The sequence below is a fragment of the Amblyomma maculatum genome, chromosome 2 (genome assembly GCF_055883805.1).
Source record: "Amblyomma maculatum isolate TAMU_Amacu chromosome 2, ASM5588380v1, whole genome shotgun sequence".
Taxonomy (NCBI): domain Eukaryota; kingdom Metazoa; phylum Arthropoda; class Arachnida; order Ixodida; family Ixodidae; genus Amblyomma; species Amblyomma maculatum.
The window spans coordinates 169,817,408-169,830,342 of NC_139345.1; the positions used below are offsets into that span (position 1 = coordinate 169,817,408).

At 45.8% G+C, this 12,935-nt stretch overlaps 1 protein-coding gene across 1 annotated transcript; it reads right to left on the reverse strand.

The window, feature by feature from the left end:
* Window positions 1–501: 501 nt before the first annotated feature.
* LOC146200419 (uncharacterized) lies at window positions 502–12,023 on the reverse strand. Its single transcript, XM_084592940.1, has 2 exons — window positions 11,704–12,023; window positions 502–1,273 (listed from the first exon to the last, which is right to left on the reverse strand). Exons 1-2 carry the CDS (start codon window positions 11,983–11,985, stop codon window positions 851–853), a joined length of 705 nt encoding a protein of 234 aa, XP_084449066.1. The 5' UTR covers window positions 11,986–12,023; the 3' UTR covers window positions 502–850.
* Between the last annotated feature and the right edge of the window lie 912 nt (window positions 12,024–12,935).

Here is a 12,935-nt window from a genome sequence, read left to right on the forward strand (position 1 = left end):
TTCGCACCACGGGAGGTATGCTTTCCACTACATGGCGCCACAGTGTTCGCAATTTCGTGAATGAAGCAATGAGAGTGCCCACTAAAACTTTCGTCGACGAGGGCGTGCGTTGAGTGTGAAATTGAAAAGGACGTTACTCTACGCAAAAAATGTTTGATTACTGTCTGGCGATGAAAGTTATATTTGTTTTCGGTACGTCTTTTTTGTCGACCATCAGTCGTCATCGCGGTCGCTGCTCATGGTTTCCAGCATCGGACTACATAAAAACGGGCGCACGCATTGATCGAAAAATTCCACGTAAACATTTTCTACAGCGTTTCTAACAAAACCGTTATGGAATCGAACATATCAGACATCAATCTTTCCACTGTGGCGAAAAAAAATCGAGACCTAAATTCCAGTGTTCTGTCCCTTTAAGCACTAAGTATTCATAACGAGAAATAATGAACACAGAGCACAAACCAAAACAATAAAATACGGTGAGCCAGATATTAAGGTCCAACAAATAACAGTGAAATGAAGTAACTGCTTACAAATGACTGATTGAGAAAATACTTAGGAAATATATTACAAGGCCACACAAAAAGGTAGTACTTCGTTTACTGACTAGTAGTATCAAGTAAAGGAAAGAAAAAAAAAACAACTAACCATAACAACTGTGCTCTCGCTTCTCTTACAGTAGGTAAGTATGAGACAAAGAAAGTTGTTACAATTGGTCTTGTCGCGTTCACCCTCATGAACAAATTTAGTTCCTGCAATCTTGTCATTTTCGGCACTGTGACACTCAATGATCAGCCCACGATAACTCTCCTAGATCTTGCCTTTAATGAGCGGGAAACACAGTGAGAGACTAAATCCTTAAGATCTTTAGAGCCTCGAGTAATGCGAGGGTGCGTTCCATGTTTGCAGCGGCGGCGGCAAACTCGTCAACCTGCTTTGCCGTGAGCATCACACGCCGCTGGCTAACCTCCTGGCGTGCGAGCCCCACCGACAGACGCTGCACCGCCCGGTTAAGGCGTCCGATGTCATGGCAAACGTCGGCGAACTCAGACGCGCTGGCCATCCGCTCCGGTTCCTCGCCGTCCCCTCTGACGATGGTGGCAGTTGCAGGCAACTGTTGTCGGAGGTAGTTCAGCTGGCTTTCGTACTGGGACAAGGTAGCCTCCAGGCTGAGAGGTGGAACCGGCGCTGCGTTAACTTCTTCAAGACTGTTCGGTAGGCAGGTCTCGCTGGAGGTTGGATGGCTTGGCAGGGAACTTTCGTACTTGGGCACCTGAGAATTTTGTAAAAAAAGAAAAAAGCATCTTCTTTAAACGGCTTTGGCGCAACACTAAACAATTATTAATTCCAGCGTCGCCTATGCCTGCAAGAGATGACGTGAAATGTTAAAAGTGAATGCATCCGAGGACACTTTAAGAGGACACTCTACGCGATAGCCACTGTGGTATTGGTACCGAAAACGGCACTTTTATAACTTATAACATTGCCTAAAGGCAGAGTACCCCATGCGGATTCACACAGCGGCTATGGCTGACGTATCTACGAGATTACTCTTGAGCGCTACAGCTAAGCTGCTGGTCATCATCTGCGAGTGCTTGCCAAAATGCTCTCCATTCCAATCTTATTCTCCTAGTTATTTGCCTATCATGGTTAGGATCTGCTGTTACTACCCAAAGATAGTTACTACCCATCTCAAGTAGATATATTTGCTTACCATATATTCAATGCTTTCTTCCCTATGTAAGCTCTCACTTTTCTGAGGCAGTTGAACATTTCTACATATTTTAAGACCTACCTTCCTGCTTTTCCTGTCTATGTCAATAAGCATTCTTTGCAGTTCATCCCCCGAGTTACTTAACAAGGCAATGCCATCAGCGAATCCCAAATTACTGAGGAATTTTCCATCAACCCTTATCTCTAACCGTTCCATTCCAAGTTTCTGACTACATTCTCTAAGCAAGCTGTGATTAGCACTGGCGAGATCGTGCCTCCTTACCTAATACCTTTCTTTATGGCAATTTTATTACTTTATGAAGAACTGTGGTTGATGTGCAGTTACTATAGGTATCTTCCAATACTTTCACATGTAACTCACCTGTACCCTGATTTTGAGACGCCTGCATGACGTGAGGTTTGTACTGAGTCAAATGCTTTCTCGCAATCGATTAATGCTATGTATAGGAACTGGTTACATTTCGAGTCCTTTTCTATCACCTGGTTGAGTGTGTGGATATGATCGATTGTAGAGCACCCTTTCCGAAAGCCTGCCGGACCCTTACCTTATTACCTTAGTAAATACCTTGTATGCAACGCATAGTAAGCTGATCAGTCTGCAAGTCCTTGATGTATCCTGGCTAATGGATCAAGATAATGTTGCCATTCTTCTATGATTCAGGTAGTCTAAAGGTAATGAGGCATTGCATATGCAGGGTGGTCAGTTTTTCTTACACAGCCACTGTCTTTCAACAAGTCTGCAGTTACCTAATCCTCCCCAGCTGCCTTCCCTCTTTTTCTTGTGCCTAATATTTTCTGTACTTTGTATATCATTACTGGCAGAACGATTAATTGTTCTGTGCGTCTAATACTCTCATTATTGCCCTGGTGAATTTGGCTACCTCAGACTCTATTCACTATCAGGTTTAGCAGGTGCAGTTGTGATGATCCTGTATTGCGGAGACGCCATAACGTTAGGCGGTTTGAAACTAAAAGCACGTAAAAAACGTTTCTGACGTCAGCGCCAGTCTACCGGCCTCCACTCTGCTGGGCGCCGCTCGTTTGTCGGACACTTGAGATGCTGTTTGCAACGCCGTCTACCCGGAGCTAGCTAGGATCTCACCGACCCTGCATCATAATTCGCTGTAGGCCCTCTCTCTATTTCTCTCTCTCTCATGTTGCATTGTGCGTGCCATGGTTGCTAGTAAACCATACACATTGGTACAGAACTCCTCCGCTACTTTGATTATCCTATCCATATTCATTTATTCACTGATCCTTTACTATATGCCTCCAATGTCCCATACATGCGCATCAGCATAGTCATAAGCTAAGGAATTATATAGCAGGCCACCCGACACAGATACCTGTAAAGCACTGATCTAATCCTCCTGTATACGCATGTATTTGCTTGGCCTTGGAGTACCAAATTTTACTCGGTGCCCAAGAGTCATTGAAGGTTCGATTCTTCGCCAATTTCCATCTGAAAAGTGAAGCTAGATTTGGCACTCCTGCCATGTGATATAGTACCACAGATTCACACGACCCATCGACCAATATTACCCTCATGCTGGCTGCAGTACAGGGCTTATCGGATAGGCCAACGTCAATTTTTGAATCCAACACCTGTGGTTGATGCTTGGCTATTCGTCCTTCATCGTCATGCAATCTGCAGTGACCATCACTGTCTCAACCAATCAGGGAATTTCGTTCCCTACTGCGCCATGTTTTTGGTAAATGGGAACGTTGAATCTGAAATATTTTTGGGCGAGTCAAAGAGGCCATTTCCGATTTCAATTTCTGTGGGTGGTGCTCTACGACTGGTCTTTTGGAGTCATGTGAGCTCTATGACATCATCATAGTCTGGACTAGTCAGCAAACTGCGGGCCATTTTTGATTGGTTTTGGTTTATGGGGTTTAACATCCCAAAGCGACTCAGGCTATGAGCAAACCAGAGCTAAACTCGCACGCCTGAAACTCCTGTACCAGCTACTTTATCGACACTTAAAAGTTGATCCTGCTAAACACATCGCTTTCTCTGCTACTAGACCGACACGTAATAAGCATTCAAATACGCTAACTGAATATCACTTCCACACTCACTGCTTCAAATACTCATTCTTCCCTTTAGCCACAAGAGAATGGAACAGCCTGAGTTCATCTATTACTAATTTATCTTCGTTTACTAAGTTTGCAATCGTAGTGGAAAGATATTTAACTTATTAGCAAACAGTTCTTTTATGATCATATTCTCGGTATGCCGCCCGTTCGATTCTGTTCTTGTTCTGTTCCTAGTGATTTACGCGTATACATGTGAAAACAGTACGTTTAGGTTTTTTTCTTCTCTTAGTGTAGTGTCGTAATACATGTATAATTCTCATTCATACCTGCCTTGTTGTGACCGTACATGGTCCGCGCTTGCGATCACTATTGTGCGCCTGTAGGCATGGTATTGATACGTGCTGTTTGTACAAGGGCTTTATGTGAGCGTGTTCACATGAATCTATTTGTGTGAGTATGCTTTGCTTTGTCGTGACCCTACAACTGCCAAGTTGGCCCTGCCAAGGGAATGTCAAGAAAAATACAAAGAAACGTCGCCCTGTGAGAAATAGCCGGAAGTGCTTTTGTTAAACTGTTCACCCTTCCCGTCGAGAGGCGCTATTGTCAAGTGAGGAATGCCTATGTCCAAAGGAGACGATCGGAGTGACACGTCCGCTGATGTACAGGAGAAGAAAGGAGCATGAGGATTACGGCCATTAGAGGATTTCCCGTGAATGCAGAAAGATTTGCAATTGCCGGAAAGGGACAATGCTGGGAGCAGTATTCGTGGCGCGCACGTATACTTGGGTTTTGTGAGAAGTAAATCCACTTGCCGGAACCAGCATAGCGGATCTTTGCAGAAGAATAGAAATTTACCTCCTCGCCGTTCCCAAGCTCTACCCGACAACAAGTGACCACGCCCGACGAAACAATACTGGACCAGTCAGTGCATCAGACCATCAGTGCAGTGATGTTTTCGATTGGTTGCCGATATCTGAGGGGTGTGCCCTGGAACTGATTGGTCAGCATCTTCAGAGAGGGATTGGACATAGGGGATTTAAGGACGTTGCAGAGCACGAAATGAGGCTCTGAGCCCTGGGTAAACGGCTCATCCAGACGCTTCTCGCTATGAACTCTTAACGCTTGTCATTTTGCTGATATACCCAAGTTTTTCATGTAAATAAGTTTTCTCAAAGTGCCATTAAACCTGCTTGTATGTATTTTACCAACTTCGAAGATTCAATCCTTCATCAACCCGGAGTCTCTGCACGCTACCAAGTGAAGGCCGGGTCGACTTAGTCCCAGCGTTACGACAGCCTCATATTTGTTTTTGTTTGTATAATATATGTTTCACCATTTTTGTGCCCTATGGATTTTACAATTTTGATTTGCTTTGTGCATATGATCATGTCACTGTGTGTTCCTTATATGCTCTATATACGTGATGCGCAAAACGCCGACCGCGCCACCTGTCGCCAAAGCCGCAAAGCGTAGGCGGGCTTGGTCGGGCGCTGTTCACGTCAGCGTCTATGCGCGCGTGTCGTGTTTTCGTCTTTGGTCGCGGTTTAACAGACATAACGCCGCTGTCAACCTTTAGCAATGTCCGGGAAGAATTGTTGCGTAGTTGATTTTTCGAACACACATAAAACCTTGCCAGGAACACGTTTGTACAAGTTTCCAGTGATGCTTCACGAGAAGGACGGCGGACGTCAATCGCGGCTGAATCGACGCAGAAAGCAAGCAATCGCACCGAATGGCATTTGTTCAGGTTAATGTCATTTTTTTCGACGCGCTGCTACACGATCAAAGCTAATGCCATTTCCAAATTATGGTAACTGTGATTTATATGCAAATATTGGAGTGCCTTCAATATGTTACGAAGATGACGGCGCTGTAAACTAAAGCAGCCTTTAAATTGACATTCATGTCTTGCATACCTTGTAACCAACCTCGTAATTAGGACTATTAATTACGAAGTCAGAGGCTGTGTCGGCGGCGTTAGCTTACGAAAGGGTACGGAAGGCACGCACGTCTGCGCTCGACTGCGAAACGCGTACGAGTTTCAACAACGTACACTTTCCGCACTAAAGCAAGTGTCAAGAGCAACACGTAAAATAGGCAGTATCTAGTGTATACTGTCTGACGGCGCTTTTATAGAACCTTCGTGTATCGCCCTACGGCACAGCATGTACTACAGTCCCGTTAACTCCCGTACATTTTCGCCAGATCGTTCGCTTGGCGTATTAAGGCCCATCGAAAACATCAAGAAAGCATACGGCAAATTCATAACGCTTACCACATTGAATCCGCGTGATTACCGCAACGACGCTGCCCGCGAAGGCGGCCGACAACAGCGTTCTGGCTGTGTGCTAGGCCCTATATAGTCGTATAGGCCTTAACGCCTAAACGGTTTCGCTTAAAAGCCGTAGCTGGAAGTGCTTTAGAAATAGTAAATTTTCTATTCATAAACCTGCCTTACTATCAGTTCAATTGTCTCACAAATTGTCTTACAGTAAGCTGAAGGTGTAACTTCGGCGACGTCTTAGCAGCGGAGCTAGAGAACGAAATCGGATGAGCTGCGTCACACCGGCAGCAGCCGCTAAAAGCAGAAATTTGCTTGTATTGCTGTTATCACTTCTAAAATCTCGTTACATAACGGCGATCCTCAGTAAAGATATTTCTTTTTTAGATTTCTTCCTCAAAATTAAGCGCGTATTATTTAAGATGAACGGAGCATGCTTTTCTGAAGGTGGCGACAGAAATCCGCCGTGTCGGCGACTCGGCGTCTACGGACCGCGGACCGCGGCAGCAGGAGCGACCTGTTCCGCCTGCGCTGAGTGCAGTGGCTACGGGTTGGCTGGCAACGATGGGTGCCAGTGTATTATTTTTTTTACGATGCTATTTGGCATAGTTCACATAGATGACTAGCTGCAAAATGATAGGAGCACAGTAGTATTTAATGCCGGTGCACTTTTGTAATTTATTTTTGGTGTATCTTCTCACCGAGTCTCTGATGTCGACATAGCACACTTTCTCTTGAGGTAATAGCGCGGAACGTGGACGGGAGCACAAGATTAGAGGACGACACAACGAGCGCTGTTGTGTCGTCCTCTAATCTTGTGCTCCCGTCCACGTTCCGCGCTGTTACCTCAACATGCATAACCAACATGCCCAAGCTGCTATTCACACTTTCTCGTTGATCGCATTCGGATGAGTACCTGAAACTCATTATGTCGTTTTCATCAAGTTTCATTATATTTTCTCCTGTAGCAGAAAACCAATATCATTTTGAACGAGCGTCATTCGATGAAAAAGGCATTAAATTTGCTGTGTGCCAGGCCTGAGTGATAACTATGTTTTCAGTGTTTTCTGCTTGTCATTGCACCTTCCGTGAACAATTCTTGTTTAAACTTCGTCGCCTCCGCTAGCCGGGAAGATACAATACGCATTGAATTTGTGAAACACTTACCCAGACTCTCTTTAGAGTGCATTGACGTCGCACTGCACACGGTTGCATTTTGTGTTCCGCCTCCACCAAAACGCGGATGGCGCGGTCGACTGCGGTCCCGATAACTCGATCCTGCTGAGTAGCCTGAGCCACTGCAGCGGGTTATTGAAGAGATATTTGCCAATATGCGTTTTGAAATTGGTCATGCAATTATTTTGATGACCAGAGCCAGTATTAATTCCTGTTGTCTGGCAAGATTATGAAAACATAACATGTCGCTGCACTTGCTATTCAGACTGAACTCTTTCTACAGGAACCCAATACGCGCTATTTTTCTGATGCTGAGAATGCTGGTTTGCAAGCTCGCTGAGTTTTCCTGCGGTCGCACCGGTACGAAACCGCTCGCAGTTTCGACGACGCTGCCTAGTTTACTGCAGCAATATATTGCATGTTAATGAAACAAGCGGGTACCATTAAGCAAAGAAAGAACATTGGTTCATAGTTCAAGGAATTAACGAATTAGCGTGGCGCTGTTATGAAAGCGGGGCACTCAAAATGACCTCCCCTTCGTACGCAATCTTGTTGGCGCTCGTATGCAGCAGACATTTGATGCATATGGAGGCGAAGTAGTTCCAGACAGCCGTGATATCGGACACATGTCCACTATTATCAAGTGCGATCCCCTTGCGCACACTGTCCCCGCGGAAGTGCCCGCGAGACGCGCACAAGCGGCAGATCGCACGCGCGCACCACGGCCACGCTTGCCGAATGAGGCCCGCCTCGGGTTCCGACGGCCGCCGCTACGCGGCTTTCAGTGGCGCCCCTATAGACCAACACCGTGTTTACAAACAAAGGGGGCGCTAGCGGCGCCGCAGCCGACTGGGGGTGAAAAATAGGGTTAGCGTCCATAGGAATACATGGAATCGAAATATTCCAAAGCAGTTTTCTCATTTCACGGGGCACCTGTGATATCGTTATTCGATACGAAGCAACTATGAACATCCTACAACAGATCGTCAAAATATGAAATCTCATTACCGAGGCGAAGTATTTTTAAAATACCGCGAATTATGTGGGGGTGCGGGTTGGGAGGGCGACCCGTAGAAATACAGGTAAACACAACTTACCGGATCATTTTTCTCATTTCGCAGAGCATCAGAAGTGGTGGCCGTTGACCCGTGCTTTGAAGAAGTGTGTGATAAAGTATGGTGTGTCATTACGGAGGCAGTCTACTTTAGAAACTCCCCGAATAATCTGTGTTTACAGACGCCGCCAAAATGCAAGCTGCAAGGTGTAGCGAATCGCGCAGTTTTGCTTACAGTCTGATATGCTGCCGCATAGGATAAATAAGCTTGATAATACTCTCGCTACAGTGATACTTCCTAGTCAGAATTACATTTAAAAAGCAGTTGACAAACGCCATACGACAATATAGACCAGACGAGATTCGCGCATTGCAGCAGAACCACAGGTGGTCGAAATTACTCCGGAGCCCTCCACTACGGCTCCTCTTTCTCTCTTTCCACTTTCATTCCCACCTTCCTCCCTTCCCTTACGGCGCGGTTCGGGTGTCCACAGAGCAAGTGTGACAGTTACTGCGCCTTTCCCTTCCTGTGAACCAATTTAACTTTAACTTTAGCAGACGACAGCGCAGCTAGCGATACCCACCGCGGCCGCCTCCAGCTCCGGAGCGTCTGCTGGCGACAGCGCCGGTGATGCATGGTCGTCTGCAACTGTGCGCGGTCAGTTTATCGTGCTGTGAGCGGTCCCGTAAGTCGTCAAACTTGTATTTAGTTGCAAGAGATTGTAGTGTGTCATGCAACATGACATGGGGGCGTCGTACAACACGTTCACCAAAAAAATGAGAAGGGTTCAACGCTGCTGAACGGAGCACAATGTTGCGGTAAGTTGTGTCTACATGTATTTCTATGGGTCGCCCTCTCAACTCTCACCCCCGTACGTTTCGCGGTGTTTTAAAAATACTTCGCCTCGGTAATGAGATTTCATACTTTCACGATCTATTTTAGGATGTTCATGGTTGCTCTGTGCTAAATAACGACATCGTATGTGCCCTGTGAAATGAGAAAACTGCTTTGAAATCTTTCACTTCCATGTATTCCTACGGGTGTTAACCCTACTTTTCACCCCCAGTCGGACCACGCTAGTGACAGAAGCGCCACCGCATCGTGCTTGCGTCACAGATCGGTGTTGGTCTATAGGCGCTGCGCATGTCGTATACACTTCTCTGTACTAACATAGGCCCAACTGCAACAATCGCGAATGGGATTAGCAGTATCTGTAAATAAATAAATAAATAAATAAATAAATAAATAAATAAATAAATAAATAAATAAATAAATAGTGGAGCACTCCGGAAATTTCGACCGACTGGGGGCTCTTTAACATGCACTGACATTGCACAGCACACAGGTGGCTTGCTTTCCGCCTTTATCGAAAAGCGGCTGCCGCGGTCGTGATTTGGTCCCGTATCCAAGGGCACAGTAGCGCTCTAACCACTGCGCCACCACGGTGGGGCACGGGCCATTCACATGATCTCTGTGATGTCAGCACTGTCTAAACCAATTAAATAATTTCATCTTTTGCTGTGATGGGAACTCTATTGCTACATTAAATAATAAATGGCAAAGGAAGCACTTAGGATGCCTTTGAAGGCCCATTGTCAACCCTCTAGTCAAAAAATAATGTCTTCCCCGGTGACTGTGAGACTTCGCCACCAGAACGCAAGGCCGCAAAATGTATTTGAAAAGAATAATTAATAACGCAGTTACAGCCACTGCAATCACCCGATTGTGTCGTGTTTCTCTCCTCCCGTTCCCTCGCAAAAGTTTTTCACTCTCCTGCCCGGTCGTCTAGCCTCCACAAGCCAAAATTCCCCTTCCTCCTCCGCGTTTGACGGGAGGTGGGGCGTGGTACTCTGCGTGCATGAAAAAAAAAAAAAAAAAAAAAAAAAAACGGGTGATGGAGCGCGCGCCGCTGCATTTAGTCAAAGCCACCTAGACTAGACTCCGGCCGTGTCGAGGGAATAGCGCGCAGCGAGCGGTCGACACAATTAGTGGTGTACGCCCATCTTTCACCCGTCAATCAGCGAGACGAGACGGACCAATGGATGCCGTTTTATACTCCGACGTCAGCCTTGTGGCTTGTAGGGGACAGGGAAGCTGGTTTCCGACGGGGAGGATGAGAGAGCTTTGATTTGTATTTTTGCTGCTTTGCGGCGTGCGTATCACTGTATCATTTTGCACAGACTTTCTCCGGCACCAGATCTAAGCACTGGGCTCCTTTGCTTAAAAGGTCATTCCCTGGACAGTGGGCCTTTAAATCGTTGAGGAGCATTGCTGGCACAAAACTGCAGAGCCATACATTTAGTGATTGCCAGCTAAACAGTCCAGGTCTTGCATCCCTAGAGATACATCTATCTGCTATACAATTTAACCTACAACACTTTGCACCTTTATCACCAGGTAAAAAAGCAATGCCAAAGCTTTTTTGCAGATTACATCCCGCTCGTGAAGTGCAATGACAGAAATTTGAATTTGTGAAAAACAGCACTAAGAAACAACACGGAAAAAATACCGGTGCTGGGCCTCCCAAGTCAGAGCTGTCGACAGCTTCTGTTGGTCATGCAACTAACCCCAGGATAACACAATGGGCTGGCAACGAAAAAGGGATAGGGGAATGAACCCACAAGTCATCCCTAAAAGGGCCCTGCAACATGAATCCAATGTGACTGGCAATATCGTAGTACCTAATACTATATTCCATTCCAGAATGAATCACTTTGAAACACAAAAGGGGATCTTTACAGCAGGAGCTTCTTCTGTTGACTAATAGGGGTCCACTCTGAAATTGATTCCTTTATAACCATGAGACAACTATTGAAAACATAATGCAGTTGATCACAGTAGGATCCTTTAATAGGAAAAAAGCCAAGAAAAGAAGAATTAGCCACAAATGGAAGCTGAAATAAAGTCGAGGGCGACGATTCCATTGTTTGTTCCAAATTTTCCAAGAGGGAAGTGCTGCTTTTCACGCTGCTGACATTATGAAGACATTAAAAGAACAACGAAATTAATTTAGTGTACAGGCCCAACTCCATAGCTCCCAAAATTACAATATTGAGAGTTCTGCAGTGGTTCCCCTCCATATAGTCACACTGGTTTTGGACGTATGGGAATGATGACGGCGTTAATAAAGCGATGCTGTGGGCTGTCCTGACTCAACAGTTTATTGAATCCTTTATTTTTAATATTGTAAGCAGAAATACTATAGTTTGCAAGCTCAAATTTCTGCCAGTCTTTTCGCACTGGAGCCTGCAATGCACGAATAGCCAGAATAATTGGCAGAGAAAAAAACACACACCCTTTTGACAGTTGCATTATGGCTTTCTCATATCAGGGAGAACAAGAATCGACACAAAACCTGCTGCAGTTTCTTGGCAAATTAAAGCGTAAGGGAAAAGAACCATGTCTGCAGGCACATACCATTTGTTCCATGGCACTTCCCGTTTCACCCGGGGCGTCCACCTTTCCAGATCCAAGGCACTTATCGTCTCCAAACAAATATTCCTTCACTTTTCTGTGTGGCAAAGGGAGCGGAGGTGCTGCTGGGGCCGCCAGCATAGGAGTCGATGCCACCGATGGCTGGAAGGGCATTTTCGACAGGTCTGCTTTGGTGTTTGCGCTACTGGGCCTAGCTGCCTTGACACCTTCTTCAGCGTTCGGCTGCAAGGTCACAGTTGCAAGCCACAGGAGGAACTGCCACATGTGCTGCTGGGCCTGGGGGAAGATATGAGCGAAATGGAATAGAAATTGACAACCATGTGACAGTGCTTTTCTCTGAAGGAAAGAAGCCAACAGTCGGCGAGGCCAAGGAAAGCATTCGGGATTGTATTTATGTTTTTTTTTTAATTTTTATATGGACAATCACAGAATTTAGTAATGTAATCTGTTTAGGGGAAATATAATTAAACAGAAGAAAAAACAACGTGCCGATGGTGGGGACCGAGCCCACGACCTCCGAATATCGCGTCCGGTGCTCTTCCAATTATCTGTTTAATGCCGAAAGTTGGGCGAGTTGGTTAACATTCATGGTGGAAAATAGCGCTTGTCCGTGTCTTACTTCCTTCCGTCCTTCGTATACTTTCGCGCTATTTTCCATCATATCTGTTTAATGTTTAATTATATTTCCCCTAAACAGATTATATTACTAAATGATGTGATTATCCATATAAACATTTAAAAAAAGACATAAATACAATCCGCAATGCTTTCCTTGGCCTCGCCGACTGTTGGCTTCTTTCCTTCATGTGTTTAACCCAGCACCCTCATTTCCCCTTCATTTATCTGCTAGTGCTTTTCTCTGTCTTCTGGAAGAAATGGGTGTTCATCAGAAATGTGAACCTGCAGTAGTAGTGTCATGCTCAAGACAGTAACATGTACAGGGGGGGGGGGGGGGGGGGGGGGTCAAAAAATCCCAGGCACCTCTGAAGAGCCGCGGAGCAGCTATTGTCCGCTATTGTGGCGCTGTATCGCACGCGTGCCTCGCCGCGCTCGGGTTGCCAGGGTATGCACTGAAAGGGGTGGAGCCCTCTTTCTCTCTCTCGTCGATAACGAAGATGATGAAAATATAGTTCGGCGTGAACCTTCACTTTTCGCTGTTCACTCTTCGTGTACGGCTGTGATACAGCGCTTCGCGGAGCAGAGGGCAGTTTGCA

What these genes read in the sequence shown, in the direction of transcription:
- LOC146200419 (XM_084592940.1), bottom strand. Translation starts at nt 11,985, where the DNA reads ATGTGGCAGTTCCTCCTGTGGCTTGCAACTGTGACCTTGCAGCCGAAC. An exon ending in GAAGTGCCATGGAACAAATG is followed by an intron (nt 1,274 to 11,703) that starts GTATGTGCCTGC and finishes CAAAATTCTCAG; the next exon opens with GTGCCCAAGTACGAAAGTTC.